Here is a 20,228-nt window from a genome sequence, read left to right on the forward strand (position 1 = left end):
GTTTCTCTAGCGGACGGGCGAGGTTACGGACACTGGCGCTCGTTTCTCTAGTGGACGGGCGAGGTTACGGACACTGGCGCTCGTTTCTCTAGCGGACGGGCGAGGTTACGGACACTGGCGCTCGTTTCTCTAGCGGACGGGCGAGGTTACGGACACTGACGCTCGTTTCTCTAGCGGACGGGCGAGGTTACGGACACTGACGCTCGTTTCTCTAGCGGACGGGCGAGGTTACGGACACTGGCGCTCGTTTCTCTAGCGGACGGGCGAGGTTACGGACACTGGCGCTCGTTTCTCTAGCGGACGGGCGAGGTTACGGACACTGGCGCTCGTTTCTCTAGCGGACGGGCGAGGTTACGGACACTGGCGCTCGTTTCTCCAGCGGACGGGCGAGGTTACGGACACTGACGCTCGTTTCTCTAGCGGACGGGCGAGGTTACGGACACTGACGCTCGTTTCTCTAGCGGACGGGCGAGGTTACGGACACTGGCGCTCGTTTCTCTAGCGGACGAGCGAGGTTACGGACACTGACGCTCGTTTCTCTAGCGGACGAGCGAGGTTACGGACACTGGCGCTCGTTTCTCTAGCGGACGAGCGAGGTTACGGACACTTGCGCTCGTTTCTCTAGCGGACGAGCGAGGTTACGGACACTGGCGCTCGTTTCTCTAGCGGACGAGCGAGGTTACGGACACTGACGCTCGTTTCTCTAGCGGACGAGCGAGGTTACGGACACTGGCGCTCGTTTCTCTAGCGGACGAGCGAGGTTACGGACACTGACGCTCGTTTCTCTAGCGGACGGGCGAGGTTACGGACACTGCGGCTAGTTTCTCTAGCGGGCGAGCGAGGTTACGGACACTGGCGCTCGTTTCTCTAGCGAACGAGCGAGGTTACGGACACTGGCGCTCGTTTCTCTAGCGGACGAGCGAGGTTACGGACACTGACGCTCGTTTCTCTAGCGGGCGAGCGAGGTTACGGACACTGGGGCTCGTTTCTCTAGCGGGCGAGCGAGGTTACGGACACTGGCGCTCGTTTCTCTAGCGGACGAGCGAGGTTACGGACACTGGCGCTCGTTTCTCGAGCGGACGAGCGAGGTTACGGACACTGGCGCTCGTTTCTCTAGCGGACGAGCGAGGTTACGGACACTGACGCTCGTTTCTCTAGCGGACACTGGCGCTCGTTTCTCTAGCGGACGAGCGAGGTTACGGACACTGGCGCTCGTTTCTCTAGCGGACGAGCGAGGTTACGGACACTGGCGCTCGTTTCTCTAGCGGACGAGCGAGGTTACGGACACTGGCGCTCGTTTCTCTAGCGGACGAGCGAGGTTACGGACACTGGCGCTCGTTTCTCTAGCGGACGAGCAAGGTTACGGACACTGGCGCTCGTTTCTCTAGCGGACGAGCGAGGTTACGGACACTGGCGCTCGTTTCTCGAGCGGACGAGCGAGGTTACGGACACTGGGGCTAGTTTCTCTAGCGGACGAGCGAGGTTACGGACACTGACGCTCGTTTCTCTAGCGGACGAGCAAGGTTACGGACACTGGCGCTCGTTTCTCTAGCGGACGAGCGAGGTTACGGACACTGGCGCTCGTTTCTCTAGCGGACGAGCGAGGTTACGGACACTGACGCTCGTTTCTCTAGTGGACACTGGCGCTCGTTTCTCTAGCGGACGAGCGAGGTTACGGACACTGGAGCTCGTTTCTCTAGCGGACGAGCGAGGTTACGGACACTGGAGCTCGTTTCTCTAGCGGACGAGCGAGGTTACGGACACTGGCGCTCGTTTCTCTAGCGGACGAGCGAGATTACGGACACTGGCGCTCGTTTCTCTAGTGGACACTGGCGCTCGTTTCTCTAGCGGACGAGCGAGGTTACGGACACTGGAGCTCGTTTCTCTAGCGGACGAGCGAGGTTACGGACACTGGAGCTCGTTTCTCTAGCGGACGAGCGAGGTTACGGACACTGGCGCTCGTTTCTCTAGCGGACGAGCGAGGTTACGGACACTGGCGCTCGTTTCTCTAGCGGGCGGGCGAGGTTACGGACACTGGCGCTCGTTTCTCCAGCGGACGAGCGAGGTTACGGACACTGGCGCTCGTTTCTCTAGCGGGCGAGCGAGGTTACGGACACTGGCGCTCGTTTCTCTAGCGGACGAGCGAGGCTACGGACACTGGCGCTCGTTTCTCGAGCGGACGAACGAGGTTACGGACACTGGCGCTCGTTTCTCTAGCGGACGAGCGAGATTACGGACACTGACGCTCGTTTCTCTAGCGGACACTGGCGCTCGTTTCTCTAGCGGACGGGCGAGGTTACGGACACTGGCGCTCGTTTCTCCAGCGGACGAGCGAGGTTACGGACACTGGCGCTCATTTCTCCAGCGGACGGGCGAGGTTACGGACACTGGTGCTCGTTTCTCCAGCGGACGAGCGAGGTTACGGACACTGGCGCTCGTTTCTCTAGCGGACGGGCGAGGTTACGGACACTGGCACTCGTTTCTCTAGCGGACGGGCGAGGTTACGGACACTGGCGCTCGTTTCTCTAGCGGACGGGCGAGGTTACGGACACTGGCGCTCGTTTCTCTAGCGGACGAGCGAGGTTACGGACACTGGCGCTCGTTTCTCGAGCGGACGAGCGAGGTTACGGACACTGGGGCTAGTTTCTCTAGCGGACGAGCGAGGTTACGGACACTGACGCTCGTTTCTCTAGCGGACGAGCAAGGTTACGGACACTGGCGCTCGTTTCTCTAGCGGACGAGCGAGGTTAAGGACACTGGCGCTCGTTTCTCTAGCGGACGAGCGAGGTTACGGACACTGACGCTCGTTTCTCTAGTGGACACTGGCGCTCGTTTCTCTAGCGGACGAGCGAGGTTACGGACACTGGAGCTCGTTTCTCTAGCGGACGAGCGAGGTTACGGACACTGGAGCTCGTTTCTCTAGCGGACGAGCGAGGTTACGGACACTGGCGCTCGTTTCTCTAGCGGACGAGCGAGATTACGGACACTGGCGCTCGTTTCTCTAGTGGACACTGGCGCTCGTTTCTCTAGCGGACGAGCGAGGTTACGGACACTGGAGCTCGTTTCTCTAGCGGACGAGCGAGGTTACGGACACTGGCGCTCGTTTCTCTAGCGGACGAGCGAGATTACGGACACTGGCGCTCGTTTCTCCAGCGGACGGGCGAGGTTACGGACACTGGCGCTCGTTTCTCTAGCGGGCGGGCGAGGTTACGGACACTGGCGCTCGTTTCTCTAGCGGACGAGCGAGGTTACGGACACTGGCGCTCGTTTCTCTAGCGGACGAGCGAGGTTACGGACACTGACGCTCGTTTCTCTAGCGGACGAGCGAGGTTACGGACACTTGCGCTCGTTTCTCTAGCGGACGAGCGAGGTTACGGACACTGGGGCTCGTTTCTCGAGCGGACGAGCGAGGTTACGGACACTGGTGCTCGTTTCTCTAGCGGACGAGCGAGGTTACGGACACTGGCGCTCGTTTCTCTAGCGGGCGAGCGAGGTTACGGACACTGGCGCTCGTTTCTCTAGCGGACGAGCGAGGTTATGGACACTGGCGCTCGTTTCTCGAGCGGACGAACGAGGTTACGGACACTGGCGCTCGTTTCTCTAGCGGACGAGCGAGGTTACGGACACTGACGCTTGTTTCTCTAGCGGACACTGGCGCTAGTTTCTCTAGCGGACGGGCGAGGTTACGGACACTGGCGCTCGTTTCTCCAGCGGACGAGCGAGGTTACGGACACTGGCGCTCATTTCTCCAGCGGACGGGCGAGGTTACGGACACTGGTGCTCGTTTCTCTAGCGGACGGGCGAGGTTACGGACACTGGCGCTCGTTTCTCTAGCGGACACTGGCGCTCATTTCTCTAGCGGACGAGCGAGGTTACGGACACTGGCGCTCGTTTCTCTAGCGGGCGGGCGAGGTTACGGACACTGGCGCTCGTTTCTCCAGCGGACGAGCGAGGTTACGGACACTGGCGCTCGTTTCTCCAGCGGACGAGCGAGGTTACGGACACTGGCGCTCGTTTCTCTAGCGGACGAGCGAGGTTACAGACACTGACGCTCGTTTCTCTAGCGGACGAGCGAGGTTACGGACACTTGCGCTCGTTTCTCTAGCGGACGAGCGAGGTTACGGACACTGGGGCTCGTTTCTCGAGCGGACGAGCGAGGTTACGGACACTGGTGCTCGTTTCTCTAGCGGACGAGCGAGGTTACGGACACTGGCGCTCGTTTCTCTAGCGGGCGAGCGAGGTTACGGACACTGGCGCTCGTTTCTCTAGCGGACGAGCGAGGTTACGGACACTGGCGCTCGTTTCTCGAGCGGACGAACGAGGTTACGGACACTGGCGCTCGTTTCTCTAGCGGACGAGCGAGGTTACGGACACTGACGCTCGTTTCTCTAGCGGACACTGGCGCTCGTTTCTCTAGCGGACGGGCGAGGTTACGGACACTGGCGCTCGTTTCTCCAGCGGACGAGCGAGGTTACGGACACTGGCGCTCATTTCTCCAGCGGACGGGCGAGGTTACGGACACTGGTGCTCGTTTCTCTAGCGGACGGGCGAGGTTACGGACACTGGCGCTCGTTTCTCTAGCGGACAATGGCGCTCGTTTCTCTAGCGGACGAGCGAGGTTACGGACACTGACGCTCGTTTCTCCAGCGGACGGGCGAGGTTACGGACACTGGCGCTCGTTTCTCCAGCGGACGGGTGAGGTTACGGACAGTGGAGCTCGTTTCTCTAGCGGACGAGCGAGGTTACGGACACTGGCGCTCGTTTCTCCAGCGGACGTGCGAGGTTACGGACACTGGAGCTCGTTTCTCTAGCGGACGAGCGAGGTTACGGACACTGGGGCTCGTTTCTCTAGCGGACGAGCGAGGTTACGGACACTGACGCTTGTTTCTCTAGCGGACACTGGCGCTAGTTTCTCTAGCGGACGGGCGAGGTTACGGACACTGGCGCTCGTTTCTCCAGCGGACGAGCGAGGTTACGGACACTGGCGCTCATTTCTCCAGCGGACGGGCGAGGTTACGGACACTGGTGCTCGTTTCTCTAGCGGACGGGCGAGGTTACGGACACTGGCGCTCGTTTCTCTAGCGGACACTGGCGCTCATTTCTCTAGCGGACGAGCGAGGTTACGGACACTGGCGCTCGTTTCTCTAGCGGGCGGGCGAGGTTACGGACACTGGCGCTCGTTTCTCCAGCGGACGAGCGAGGTTACGGACACTGGCGCTCGTTTCTCCAGCGGACGAGCGAGGTTACGGACACTGGCGCTCGTTTCTCTAGCGGACGAGCGAGGTTACAGACACTGACGCTCGTTTCTCTAGCGGACGAGCGAGGTTACGGACACTTGCGCTCGTTTCTCTAGCGGACGAGCGAGGTTACGGACACTGGGGCTCGTTTCTCGAGCGGACGAGCGAGGTTACGGACACTGGTGCTCGTTTCTCTAGCGGACGAGCGAGGTTACGGACACTGGCGCTCGTTTCTCTAGCGGGCGAGCGAGGTTACGGACACTGGCGCTCGTTTCTCTAGCGGACGAGCGAGGTTACGGACACTGGCGCTCGTTTCTCGAGCGGACGAACGAGGTTACGGACACTGGCGCTCGTTTCTCTAGCGGACGAGCGAGGTTACGGACACTGACGCTCGTTTCTCTAGCGGACACTGGCGCTCGTTTCTCTAGCGGACGGGCGAGGTTACGGACACTGGCGCTCGTTTCTCCAGCGGACGAGCGAGGTTACGGACACTGGCGCTCATTTCTCCAGCGGACGGGCGAGGTTACGGACACTGGTGCTCGTTTCTCTAGCGGACGGGCGAGGTTACGGACACTGGCGCTCGTTTCTCTAGCGGACAATGGCGCTCGTTTCTCTAGCGGACGAGCGAGGTTACGGACACTGACGCTCGTTTCTCCAGCGGACGGGCGAGGTTACGGACACTGGCGCTCGTTTCTCCAGCGGACGGGTGAGGTTACGGACAGTGGAGCTCGTTTCTCTAGCGGACGAGCGAGGTTACGGACACTGGCGCTCGTTTCTCCAGCGGACGTGCGAGGTTACGGACACTGGAGCTCGTTTCTCTAGCGGACGAGCGAGGTTACGGACACTGGGGCTCGTTTCTCTAGCGGACGAGCGAGGTTACGGACACTGGCGCTCGTTTCTCTAGCGGACGGGCGAGGTTACGGACACTGACGCTCGTTTCTCTAGCGGACGGGCGAGGTTACGGACACTGACGCTCGTTTCTCTAGCGGACGGGCGAGGTTACGGACACTGGCGCTCGTTTCTCTAGCGGACGAGCGAGGTTACGGACACTGACGCTCGTTTCTCTAGCGGGCGAGCGAGGTTACGGACACTGGGGCTCGTTTCTCTAGCGGGCGAGCGAGGTTACGGACACTGGCGCTCGTTTCTCTAGCGGACGAGCGAGGTTACGGACACTGGCGCTCGTTTCTCGAGCGGACGAGCGAGGTTACGGACACTGGCGCTCGTTTCTCTAGCGGACGAGCGAGGTTACGGACACTGACGCTCGTTTCTCTAGCGGACACTGGCGCTCGTTTCTCTAGCGGACGAGCGAGGTTACGGACACTGGCGCTCGTTTCTCTAGCGGACGAGCGAGGTTACGGACACTGGCGCTCGTTTCTCTAGCGGACGAGCGAGGTTACGGACACTGGCGCTCGTTTCTCTAGCGGACGAGCGAGGTTACGGACACTGGCGCTCGTTTCTCTAGCGGACGAGCGAGGTTACGGACACTGGCGCTCGTTTCTCTAGCGGACGAGCGAGGTTACGGACACTGGCGCTCGTTTCTCGAGCGGACGAGCGAGGTTACGGACACTGGCGCTCGTTTCTCTAGCGGACGGGCGAGGTTACGGACACTGGCGCTCGTTTCTCTAGCGGACGGGCGAGGTTACGGACACTGGCGCTCGTTTCTCTAGCGGACGGGCGAGGTTACGGACACTGGCGCTCGTTTCTCCAGCGGACGGGCGAGGTTACGGACACTGACGCTCGTTTCTCTAGCGGACGGGCGAGGTTACGGACACTGACGCTCGTTTCTCTAGCGGACGGGCGAGGTTACGGACACTGGCGCTCGTTTCTCTAGCGGACGAGCGAGGTTACGGACACTGACGCTCGTTTCTCTAGCGGACGAGCGAGGTTACGGACACTGGCGCTCGTTTCTCTAGCGGACGAGCGAGGTTACGGACACTTGCGCTCGTTTCTCTAGCGGACGAGCGAGGTTACGGACACTGGCGCTCGTTTCTCTAGCGGACGAGCGAGGTTACGGACACTGACGCTCGTTTCTCTAGCGGACGGGCGAGGTTACGGACACTGCGGCTAGTTTCTCTAGCGGGCGAGCGAGGTTACGGACACTGGCGCTCGTTTCTCTAGCGAACGAGCGAGGTTACGGACACTGGCGCTCGTTTCTCTAGCGGACGAGCGAGGTTACGGACACTGACGCTCGTTTCTCTAGCGGGCGAGCGAGGTTACGGACACTGGGGCTCGTTTCTCTAGCGGGCGAGCGAGGTTACGGACACTGGCGCTCGTTTCTCTAGCGGACGAGCGAGGTTACGGACACTGGCGCTCGTTTCTCGAGCGGACGAGCGAGGTTACGGACACTGGCGCTCGTTTCTCTAGCGGACGAGCGAGGTTACGGACACTGACGCTCGTTTCTCTAGCGGACACTGGCGCTCGTTTCTCTAGCGGACGAGCGAGGTTACGGACACTGGCGCTCGTTTCTCTAGCGGACGAGCGAGGTTACGGACACTGGCGCTCGTTTCTCTAGCGGACGAGCGAGGTTACGGACACTGGCGCTCGTTTCTCTAGCGGACGAGCGAGGTTACGGACACTGGCGCTCGTTTCTCTAGCGGACGAGCAAGGTTACGGACACTGGCGCTCGTTTCTCTAGCGGACGAGCGAGGTTACGGACACTGGCGCTCGTTTCTCGAGCGGACGAGCGAGGTTACGGACACTGGGGCTAGTTTCTCTAGCGGACGAGCGAGGTTACGGACACTGACGCTCGTTTCTCTAGCGGACGAGCAAGGTTACGGACACTGGCGCTCGTTTCTCTAGCGGACGAGCGAGGTTACGGACACTGGCGCTCGTTTCTCTAGCGGACGAGCGAGGTTACGGACACTGACGCTCGTTTCTCTAGTGGACACTGGCGCTCGTTTCTCTAGCGGACGAGCGAGGTTACGGACACTGGAGCTCGTTTCTCTAGCGGACGAGCGAGGTTACGGACACTGGAGCTCGTTTCTCTAGCGGACGAGCGAGGTTACGGACACTGGCGCTCGTTTCTCTAGCGGACGAGCGAGATTACGGACACTGGCGCTCGTTTCTCTAGTGGACACTGGCGCTCGTTTCTCTAGCGGACGAGCGAGGTTACGGACACTGGAGCTCGTTTCTCTAGCGGACGAGCGAGGTTACGGACACTGGAGCTCGTTTCTCTAGCGGACGAGCGAGGTTACGGACACTGGCGCTCGTTTCTCTAGCGGACGAGCGAGGTTACGGACACTGGCGCTCGTTTCTCTAGCGGGCGGGCGAGGTTACGGACACTGGCGCTCGTTTCTCCAGCGGACGAGCGAGGTTACGGACACTGGCGCTCGTTTCTCTAGCGGGCGAGCGAGGTTACGGACACTGGCGCTCGTTTCTCTAGCGGACGAGCGAGGCTACGGACACTGGCGCTCGTTTCTCGAGCGGACGAACGAGGTTACGGACACTGGCGCTCGTTTCTCTAGCGGACGAGCGAGGTTACGGACACTGACGCTCGTTTCTCTAGCGGACACTGGCGCTCGTTTCTCTAGCGGACGGGCGAGGTTACGGACACTGGCGCTCGTTTCTCCAGCGGACGAGCGAGGTTACGGACACTGGCGCTCATTTCTCCAGCGGACGGGCGAGGTTACGGACACTGGTGCTCGTTTCTCCAGCGGACGAGCGAGGTTACGGACACTGGCGCTCGTTTCTCTAGCGGACGGGCGAGGTTACGGACACTGGCGCTCGTTTCTCTAGCGGACGGGCGAGGTTACGGACACTGGCGCTCGTTTCTCTAGCGGACGGGCGAGGTTACGGACACTGGCGCTCGTTTCTCTAGCGGACGAGCGAGGTTACGGACACTGGCGCTCGTTTCTCGAGCGGACGAGCGAGGTTACGGACACTGGGGCTAGTTTCTCTAGCGGACGAGCGAGGTTACGGACACTGACGCTCGTTTCTCTAGCGGACGAGCAAGGTTACGGACACTGGCGCTCGTTTCTCTAGCGGACGAGCGAGGTTAAGGACACTGGCGCTCGTTTCTCTAGCGGACGAGCGAGGTTACGGACACTGACGCTCGTTTCTCTAGTGGACACTGGCGCTCGTTTCTCTAGCGGACGAGCGAGGTTACGGACACTGGAGCTCGTTTCTCTAGCGGACGAGCGAGGTTACGGACACTGGAGCTCGTTTCTCTAGCGGACGAGCGAGGTTACGGACACTGGCGCTCGTTTCTCTAGCGGACGAGCGAGATTACGGACACTGGCGCTCGTTTCTCTAGTGGACACTGGCGCTCGTTTCTCTAGCGGACGAGCGAGGTTACGGACACTGGAGCTCGTTTCTCTAGCGGACGAGCGAGGTTACGGACACTGGCGCTCGTTTCTCTAGCGGACGAGCGAGATTACGGACACTGGCGCTCGTTTCTCCAGCGGACGGGCGAGGTTACGGACACTGGCGCTCGTTTCTCTAGCGGGCGGGCGAGGTTACGGACACTGGCGCTCGTTTCTCTAGCGGACGAGCGAGGTTACGGACACTGGCGCTCGTTTCTCTAGCGGACGAGCGAGGTTACGGACACTGACGCTCGTTTCTCTAGCGGACGAGCGAGGTTACGGACACTTGCGCTCGTTTCTCTAGCGGACGAGCGAGGTTACGGACACTGGGGCTCGTTTCTCGAGCGGACGAGCGAGGTTACGGACACTGGTGCTCGTTTCTCTAGCGGACGAGCGAGGTTACGGACACTGGCGCTCGTTTCTCTAGCGGGCGAGCGAGGTTACGGACACTGGCGCTCGTTTCTCTAGCGGACGAGCGAGGTTATGGACACTGGCGCTCGTTTCTCGAGCGGACGAACGAGGTTACGGACACTGGCGCTCGTTTCTCTAGCGGACGAGCGAGGTTACGGACACTGACGCTTGTTTCTCTAGCGGACACTGGCGCTAGTTTCTCTAGCGGACGGGCGAGGTTACGGACACTGGCGCTCGTTTCTCCAGCGGACGAGCGAGGTTACGGACACTGGCGCTCATTTCTCCAGCGGACGGGCGAGGTTACGGACACTGGTGCTCGTTTCTCTAGCGGACGGGCGAGGTTACGGACACTGGCGCTCGTTTCTCTAGCGGACACTGGCGCTCATTTCTCTAGCGGACGAGCGAGGTTACGGACACTGGCGCTCGTTTCTCTAGCGGGCGGGCGAGGTTACGGACACTGGCGCTCGTTTCTCCAGCGGACGAGCGAGGTTACGGACACTGGCGCTCGTTTCTCCAGCGGACGAGCGAGGTTACGGACACTGGCGCTCGTTTCTCTAGCGGACGAGCGAGGTTACAGACACTGACGCTCGTTTCTCTAGCGGACGAGCGAGGTTACGGACACTTGCGCTCGTTTCTCTAGCGGACGAGCGAGGTTACGGACACTGGGGCTCGTTTCTCGAGCGGACGAGCGAGGTTACGGACACTGGTGCTCGTTTCTCTAGCGGACGAGCGAGGTTACGGACACTGGCGCTCGTTTCTCTAGCGGGCGAGCGAGGTTACGGACACTGGCGCTCGTTTCTCTAGCGGACGAGCGAGGTTACGGACACTGGCGCTCGTTTCTCGAGCGGACGAACGAGGTTACGGACACTGGCGCTCGTTTCTCTAGCGGACGAGCGAGGTTACGGACACTGACGCTCGTTTCTCTAGCGGACACTGGCGCTCGTTTCTCTAGCGGACGGGCGAGGTTACGGACACTGGCGCTCGTTTCTCCAGCGGACGAGCGAGGTTACGGACACTGGCGCTCATTTCTCCAGCGGACGGGCGAGGTTACGGACACTGGTGCTCGTTTCTCTAGCGGACGGGCGAGGTTACGGACACTGGCGCTCGTTTCTCTAGCGGACAATGGCGCTCGTTTCTCTAGCGGACGAGCGAGGTTACGGACACTGACGCTCGTTTCTCCAGCGGACGGGCGAGGTTACGGACACTGGCGCTCGTTTCTCCAGCGGACGGGTGAGGTTACGGACAGTGGAGCTCGTTTCTCTAGCGGACGAGCGAGGTTACGGACACTGGCGCTCGTTTCTCCAGCGGACGTGCGAGGTTACGGACACTGGAGCTCGTTTCTCTAGCGGACGAGCGAGGTTACGGACACTGGGGCTCGTTTCTCTAGCGGACGAGCGAGGTTACGGACACTGGCGCTCGTTTCTCTAGCGGACGGGCGAGGTTACGGACACTGGCGCTCGTTTCTCTAGCGGATGGGCGAGGTTACGGACACTGGCGCTCGTTTCTCTAGCGGACGGGCGAGGTTACGGACACTGGCGCTCGTTTCTCTAGCGGACGGGCGAGGTTACGGACACTGGCGCTCGTTTCTCTAGCGGACGGGCGAGGTTACGGACACTGGCGCTCGTTTCTCTAGCGGACGGGCGAGGTTACGGACACTGGCGCTCGTTTCTCTAGCGGACGGGCGAGGTTACGGACACTGACGCTCGTTTCTCTAGCGGACGGGCGAGGTTACGGACACTGACGCTCGTTTCTCTAGTGGACGGGCGAGGTTACGGACACTGGCACTCGTTTCTCTAGCGGACGGGCGAGGTTACGGACACTGGCACTCGTTTCTCTAGCGGACGGGCGAGGTTACGGACACTGGCGCTCGTTTCTCTAGCGGACGGGCGAGGTTACGGACACTGGCACTCGTTTCTCTAGCGGACGGGCGAGGTTACGGACACTGGCACTCGTTTCTCTAGCGGACGGGCGAGGTTACGGACACTGGCGCTCGTTTCTCTAGCGGACGGGCGAGGTTACGGACACTGGCGCTCGTTTCTCTAGCGGACGGGCGAGGTTACGGACACTGGCGCTCGTTTCTCTAGCGGACGGGCGAGGTTACGGACACTGGCACTCGTTTCTCTAGCGGACGGGCGAGGTTACGGACACTGACGCTCGTTTCTCTAGTGGACGGGCGAGGTTACGGACACTGGCACTCGTTTCTCTAGCGGACGGGCGAGGTTACGGACACTGGCGCTCGTTTCTCTAGCGGACGGGCGAGGTTACGGACACTGGTGCTCGTTTCTCTAGCGGACGGGCGAGGTTACGGACACTGGCACTCGTTTCTCTAGCGGACGGGCGAGGTTACGGACACTGACGCTCGTTTCTCTAGCGGACGGGCGAGGTTACGGACACTGACGCTCGTTTCTCTAGCGGAGGGGCGAGGTTACGGACACTGGCTGGCTTCTCTGAGTAAATGTGACGCTACTGTTCTCATATTGATGCGTTCTGAAACACTGACGGATGGATGATATGAGACATGATTGATTTCAGTGAGTTATTCTGAATCTTTCATCATTCCTTCTGATGTTCATCATGTTGATTTGCTGCTGTAACTAGTAGTGAAGAGGAAGAGACAATCGCTTCATCCGTCACACACATTAAACACACACACATTTACTGACCGAATTTAGTGATAAAGCAGACAGAATGTGAAAAGCGAAGACTTTTTGCTACATTTGCTTTACAATTTTCTATGTTGCTACATCTGTTTTATAATTTTCTGTAAAGTGTCTTTGAGTACTTAGAAAAGCGCTTACAAATTAAATGTATTATTCTTATTATTATTACTTTAATACATTTTAAAACTGTCAAATCACAAAGGTGATTGTGATTACTGGATGGAAGGAGCTCCAGATAATGTTCGGTGACGCTTTTGTTCAGTTCTTGGAATTTGAGAATCAATATTGAACATCCACTAAAATCAAGAAATCACTAATACTGCCTAAAGATGTGTGTAAACAAGGGGTTAACGACACACTTGCCAAATCACGATATTCCCAAAATGAAAGTTTCAGTTTACATAATACATATATGTGTGTGTACTGTGTATAAGTATTTTGTATAGCCTATATAAATACACACATATGCATGTAGCCTATATATATAGGGCCCTATGAAATCCGTTTTATTTTTTCTCAAATTCCGTTTTTTTTTTTTTGCCCTTTCGGATTTTTCGGATTTGCATGTTTTCTTTTCACTTCTAAGCAGTATTGACCTTTAAAAATTAAGTTACACAAACTCACAATTCATCTTTTTTATTTAAACTGTTAATATATTCAGCAAAGCACATTCAAAATTCTCCAAAATTCAGCCAAACCTTCAACAAATCTCTGGCCAAAAATGCGGTCCGATGTTCCCGTGGCGTCTGTCGTTGCTATGCAACCATGCACTGCGCTCTCCACAACGACAAAGAAGTTTTAGTAGCTAACAGATTCCCACCACCAAGAAACGCTTGCTGTAGATCTGCCACGAGATTTATTTACGGAGAAGAGAAAAACCCCCGCAGTGTTTGCGGTGCACCCCCATCCTTCATGTTGAATCAGCGGGAAGAAACACTAGTGGAAAGCGCGCTGTTTGCTTCCCTGTATATTAACTGTATTGACAGATGTCTCTCTATATGGCTCTGGGTTTAGGTAGAGACCTTTCTATGTTTGTTGTTTTAAGCTGAAAAAATGAGAAGGAAGTAAAAAAAATTGTTTATTTAATATGTCAACAAAATATATGCAAATTCCGTGATTCCGTCCGCGTTTAGGCCCTACTACCATAGGGCCCTACTATTCCAGCAATAGTGACTTCACTGTAACAATAGTGACCCTCACAAATATGATTACTTGTGTTACATTTAGAATTGTAAAACTACACTTAATTTCTATTCTAACAAAACATATTTTAGCGAAACGTGTACTTTAGTCAGCATTAGTGTGCTGATTTTATGAAAGTTTGATGTACTGCGACATCAGAAACAAAGAAAAACTAAATAATGACTATTGTAACGCTTGCTGTAAAGCTAGTCAAATTTGTAGTTTCTTGCGTCTCATTGGAACTACAGAAACGCCGCTCGATCTGGCAGATGTCGTGCGGTTACAGCGTGTTAGCATGTTCAGCGTGCGGTTACAGCGTGTTAGCATGTTCAGCGTGCGGTTACAGCGTGTTAGCATGTTCAGCGTGCGGTTACAGCGTGTGTTAGCATGTTCAGCGTGCGGTTACAGCGTGTGTTAGCATGTTCAGCGTGCGGTTACAGCGTGTGTTAGCATGTCCAGCGTGCGGTTACAGCGTGTGTTAGCATGTTCAGCGTGCGGTTACAGCGTGTATTAGCATGTCCAGCGTGCGGTTACAGCGTGTTAGCATGTCCAGCGTGCGGTTACAGCGTGTGTTAGCATGTTCAGCGTGCGGTTACAGCGTGTGTTAACATGTTCAGCGTGCGGTTACAGCGTGTGTTAGCATGTCCAGCGTGCGGTTACAGCGTGTGTTAGCATGTTCAGCGTGCGGTTACAGCGTGTGTTAGCATGTCCAGCGTGCGGTTACAGCGTGTGTTAGCATGTTCAGCGTGCGGTTACAGCGTGTGTTAGCATGTCCAGCGTGCGGTTACAGCGTGTTAGCATGTTCAGCGTGCGGTTACAGCGTGTGTTAGCATGTCCAGCGTGCGGTTACAGCGTGTGTTAGCATGTCCAGCATGCGGTTACAGCGTGTTAGCATGTCCATCGTGCGGTTACAGCGTGTGTTAGCATGTTCAGCGTGCGGTTACAGCGTGTGTTAGCATGTCCAGCGTGCGGTTACAGCGTGTGTTAGCATGTTCAGCGTGCGGTTACAGCGTGTGTTAGCATGTCCAGCGTGCGGTTACAGCGTGTGTTAGCATGTCCAGCGTGCGGTTACAGCGTGTGTTAGCATGTCCAGCGTGCGGTTACAGCTTGTGTTAGCATGTCCAGCGTGCGGTTACAGCGTGTGTTAGCATGTCCAGCGTGCGGTTACAGCATGTGTTAGCATGTTCAGCGTGTGTTAGCATGTCCAGCGTGCGGTTACAGCGTGTGTTAGCATGTCCAGCGTGCGGTTACAGCATGTGTTAGCATGTCCAACGTGCGGTTACAGCGTGTGTTAGCATGTACAGCGTGCGGTTACAGCGTGTGTTAGCATGTCCAGCGTGCGGTTACAGCGTATGTTAGCATGTCCAGCGTGCGGTTACAGCGTGTGTTAGCATGTCCAGCGTGCGGTTACAGCGTGTGTTAGCATGTCCAGCGTGCGGTTACATCGTGTTAGCATGTCCAGCGTGCGGTTACAGCGTGTGTTAGCATGTACAGCGTGCGGTTACAGCGTGTGTTTGCATGTCCAGCGTGCGGTTACAGCGTGTTAGCATGTCCAGCGTGCGGTTACAGCGTGTGTTAGCATGTCCAGCGTGCGGTTACAGCGTGTGTTAGCATGTCCAGCGTGCGGTTACAGCGTGTGTTAGCATGTCCAGCGTGCGGTTACAGCGTGTGTTAGCATGTCCAGCGTGCGGTTACAGCGTGTGTTAGCATGTCCAGCGTGCGGTTACAGCGTGTTAGCATGTCCAGCGTGCGGTTACAGCGTGTGTTAGCATGTCCAGCGTGCGGTTACAGCGTGTGTTAGCATGTACAGCGTGCGGTTACAGCGTGTGTTAGCATGTCCAGCGTGTGTTAGCATGTCCAGCGTGCGGTTACAGCGTGTGTTAGCATGTCCAGCGTGCGGTTACAGCGTGTGTTAGCATGTCCAGCGTGCGGTTACAGCGTGTGTTAGCATGTCCAGCGTGCGGTTACAGCGTGTGTTAGCATGTCCAGCGTGCGGTTACAGCGTGTGTTAGCATGTCCAGCGTGCGGTTACAGCTTGTGTTAGCATGTCCAGCGTGCGGTTACAGCGTGTGTTAGCATGTCCAGCGTGCGGTTACAGCATGTGTTAGCATGTTCAGCGTGTGTTAGCATGTCCAGCGTGCGGTTACAGCGTGTGTTAGCATGTCCAGCGTGCGGTTACAGCATGTGTTAGCATGTCCAGCGTGCGGTTACAGCGTGTGTTAGCATGTACAGCGTGCGGTTACAGCGTGTGTTAGCATGTCCAGCGTGCGGTTACAGCGTGTGTTAGCATGTCCAGCGTGCGGTTACAGCGTGTGTTAGCATGTACAGCGTGCGGTTACAGCGTGTGTTAGCATGTCCAGCGTGTGTTAGCATGTCCAGCGTGCGGTTACAGCATGTGTTAGCATGTCCAGCGTGCGGTTACAGCGTGTGTTAGCATGTACAGCGTGCGGTTACAGCGTGTGTTAGCATGTCCAGCGTGCGGTTACAGCGTGTGTTAGCATGTCCAGCGTGCGGTTACAGCGTGTGTTAGCATGTACAGCGTGCGGTTACAGCGTGTGTTAGCATGTCCAGCGTGTGTTAGCATGTCCAGCGTGCGGTTACAGCGTGTGTTAGCATGTCCAGCGTGCGGTTACAGCGTGTGTTAGCATGTCCAGCGTGCGGTTACATCATGTTAGCATGTCCAGCGTGCGGTTACAGCGTGTGTTAGCATGTACAGCGTGCGGTTACAGCGTGTGTTAGCATGTCCAGCGTGCGGTTACAGCGTGTGTTAGCATGTCCAGCGTGCGGTTACAGCGTGTTAGCATGTCCAGCGTGCGGTTACAGCGTGTGTTAGCATGTCCAGCGTGCGGTTACAGCGTGTGTTAGCATGTCCAGCGTGCGGTTACAGCGTGTGTTAGCATGTCCAGCGTGCGGTTACAGCGTGTTAGCATGTCCAGCGTGCGGTTACAGCGTGTGTTAGCATGTCCAGCGTGCGGTTACAGCGTGTGTTAGCATGTACAGCGTGCGGTTACAGCGTGTGTTAGCATGTCCAGCGTGTGTTAGCATGTCCAGCGTGCGGTTACAGCGTGTGTTAGCATGTCCAGCGTGCGGTTACAGCGTGTGTTAGCATGTCCAGCGTGCGGTTACAGCGTGTGTTAGCATGTCCAGCGTGCGGTTACAGCGTGTGTTAGCATGTCCAGCGTGCGGTTACAGCGTGTGTTAGCATGTCCAGCGTGCGGTTACAGCGTGTGTTAGCATGTCCAGCGTGCGGTTACAGCGTGTTAGCATGTCCAGCGTGCGGTTACAGCGTGTGTTAGCATGTCCAGCGTGCGGTTACAGCGTGTGTTAGCATGTACAGCGTGCGGTTACAGCGTGTGTTAGCATGTCCAGCGTGTGTTAGCATGTCCAGCGTGCGGTTACAGCGTGTGTTAGCATGTCCAGCGTGCGGTTACAGCGTGTGTTAGCATGTCCAGCGTGCGGTTACAGCGTGTTAGCATGTCCAGCGCTACGGCTCGAGGAACCACTGAAGTCTCTCTCTCTCCTTCATATCATCATCAACACACAAGAACTACACCAGCGTCACGCGTATGTGTGTGTGGGGTCGATGTCACACACCGTGAGCTTGTGTGTGAGAATATCCAGTGCAACACACACACCTTAGCACACATGATCATAATCGTCACACACACAACAGCAACAAAACCACAGATATCAGTGGAGGAATTAGTGTCTGACATTAGCATATGAATGTGAGAGTGTGTGTGTGTGTGTTTCAGGAGAGTGTGTGTGTGTGTGTGTGTGTGTGTGTGAGAGTGTGTGTGTGTTTCAGTCAGAGGCTCGTGTGTGTGTGTGTGTGTGTGTGTGTGTGTGTGTGTGTGTGTGTGTGTGTGTGTGTTTCAGTCAGAGGCTTGTGTGTGTGTGTGTGTGTGTGTGTGTGTGTGTGTGTGTTTCAGTCAGAGTGAGAGTGAGTGAGTGAGTGAGTGAGTGAGTGAGTGAGTGAGTGAGTGTGTGTGTGTGTGTGTGTGTGTGTGTGTGTGTGTGTGTTTCAGTCAGAGGCTCGTGTGTGTGTGTGTGTGTTTCTGAATGGTGTGTATCAGTGTTAAGAGGAGTTAAAACTGGGGAATCCTGGAGCTGACCTGCAGTGATCCGGGCAAACCAGGACACACACACACACACACACACACACACACACACACACACACACACACACACACACACACACACACACAAGTGAAGCGCACAGCTGCCCACATGACACCTACACTGTACAAACACACACAGATGAACAAAGATCAACACTAAACACACAGACGAGTGTGTGAGGATGATGACGATGGACTCGGTTCTGATTGTTATGATCAAATCAAATCAAATACAATATCAAATACTGCAGTACACACACACACACCTGAAACACACACACACACACACACACACACACACACACTTCAGAAGTGCTGAGAATCATCAGAACACACACATATGATATATAATGAAATATCCATTACTTCCCTCTCTCTCTATATATATATCTATTCAATTCAAGATTGCTTTATTAGCATGACTGTACATATTACAATATTGCCAAAGCTTGGAACACATAGAATAATTATAAAGTATAAAATTATAAAGTACAAAATAATAAAATATTATAATATAACTTAAATATAAATGTACAACTTAAATTAATTGTACAAATTAACAGTGTAACAAATTATAATATCTGTGAACAGATCCCTCTCTCTATCTATCTGTCTATCTATCTATCCCTCTCTCTCTATCCCTCTCTCTATCCCTCTCTCTCTCCCTCCCTCTCTCCCTCTATCTATCCCTCTCTCCATCTGTCTATCCCTCTCTTCTCCCACAACAGCATCACTGCTGCAATAAGACAACATGAATTACAGTTAACAACCCACATCTACACACTCTCATAACACACACACACACACACACACACTCTCATAACACACACACACACACACACACACACACACACTATCATACAGTCCCCATATACGCAAACTACACACACCAACAAACACATACACAATCCATTCGCAACACACACACACATCTACACACAATTTTCACAGACGCGCGCACGGGCGCGAGCGCAGGCCGCATCTCTCTCTCTCTGTGTGTGTGTTCGGTGTCTCCGCTGGCCAGCGCGCGCGTCAGTGCGTGTATCGCGCCGCATCTTAAAGCGTTAACGCGTCCCTCACCTTTGCTTTGGTGATCATGTGCGTGGCGAGTTTGACCACAGCGAAGTTGCCCTTCCCGATGGTGCGCTCCATCTCGTAGTACCCGACGCGCACGGGGGGCGGGCGACTGACGCTCGCGTTCGGGTGGTGTATGGGGGCGTTGGGCTGCGCTCGCTCGCGGCTCGGGTTGGGGTGCGGGTTCTGGTTCGGGTTGGGGTTCGGGAGCCCGGCGGCGGGCCCGCTCGACACGGCCGCCATCTTCTGCCCTCTCTCTGCGGGAACAACAAGCGAGGACGCGCAGCGCGCTCCCCGGGACACGCCCCCGCCGTGCGTCACGACGCGAGCTCCGCCCCTTTCCGCAGCGCGCTCTCATGGATGTCGCCGTGGCAACCGATAGCGTAACAATGACTTCATTGCCCGCGCGAGCGCGTGTCTCGGTCGCCTTGGCGACGGAACGTGTGCGCGCATGCGCGTGTGTGTTTGGTTTATTATATTCTTCAGATCTCTCGCTGTCTAATGCTCGAATGCGCTGAGGAAACTATTGCCATGACAACAAGAAGTTCCCTGCATATACCCCCCCCCCTTCCAACCGGAAACGCGCTCGGAGACAGGAATGTGGGAACCGTGAATGCGCAACTCCTCATGCACGAGCCTCAGAGCATGCGCATCTATCTATCTATCTATCTATCTATCTATCTATCTGTCTATACCGTTCTTTAATATGGTATATTTGCATTGTGTAGTAGCCTATAGATGCTCAAGCCATGTTCTCAGTTGTGTTTTAAAATCACCTCACAGTTTTTTAACATTATGTTACATATCAAATGTAAATTCATGTCCCTGTTACACTTAATATTGTCGCATTTTCCTGATTAAATAAACATTACAAAAAAGGAGACCCAATACAATTCTATTTTGTATATTTACGCTATGTAATTAATGCTCTATTTATTAATACCATCAAGTTAGTGGTTTTTTTTTGCATTGTAAAAATGCACCCCTCCCACACACACACACCAGACACACACACACACACCACACACACACACACATGCACACACCACACACACACGCAGACACACACACACACCACACACACACACACACACACACACACACACACACCAGACACACACACACCAGACACACACACACCACACACTCACACACACACACACACCAGACACACACACACCACACACACACACACACACACACACACACACACACACACACACACGCACACAAACACACACA

The 20,228-nt window shown here is 55.9% G+C and overlaps 1 protein-coding gene across 3 annotated transcripts in view; it reads right to left on the reverse strand.

The window, feature by feature from the left end:
• sik3 (SIK family kinase 3) overlaps nucleotides 1-19,266 on the reverse strand; it is a 63,992-nt gene extending 44,726 nt beyond the window's left edge. For 2 of the 3 annotated variants that reach the window (XM_081371495.1, XM_081371494.1), the window contains exon 1: nucleotides 18,993-19,266. In XM_081371495.1, the coding sequence (XP_081227621.1) occupies nucleotides 18,993-19,229 (237 nt within the window). In that variant the 5' untranslated portion in view covers nucleotides 19,230-19,266. The remainder of the gene's footprint in view (nucleotides 1-18,992) is intronic. The other variant, XM_081371497.1, reaches the window with a different exon arrangement.
• Nucleotides 19,267-20,228: the final 962 nt, after the last annotated feature.

This window comes from Scardinius erythrophthalmus (assembly GCF_964197995.2).
Source record: "Scardinius erythrophthalmus genome assembly, chromosome: 7".
Lineage (NCBI taxonomy): Eukaryota > Metazoa > Chordata > Actinopteri > Cypriniformes > Leuciscidae > Scardinius > Scardinius erythrophthalmus.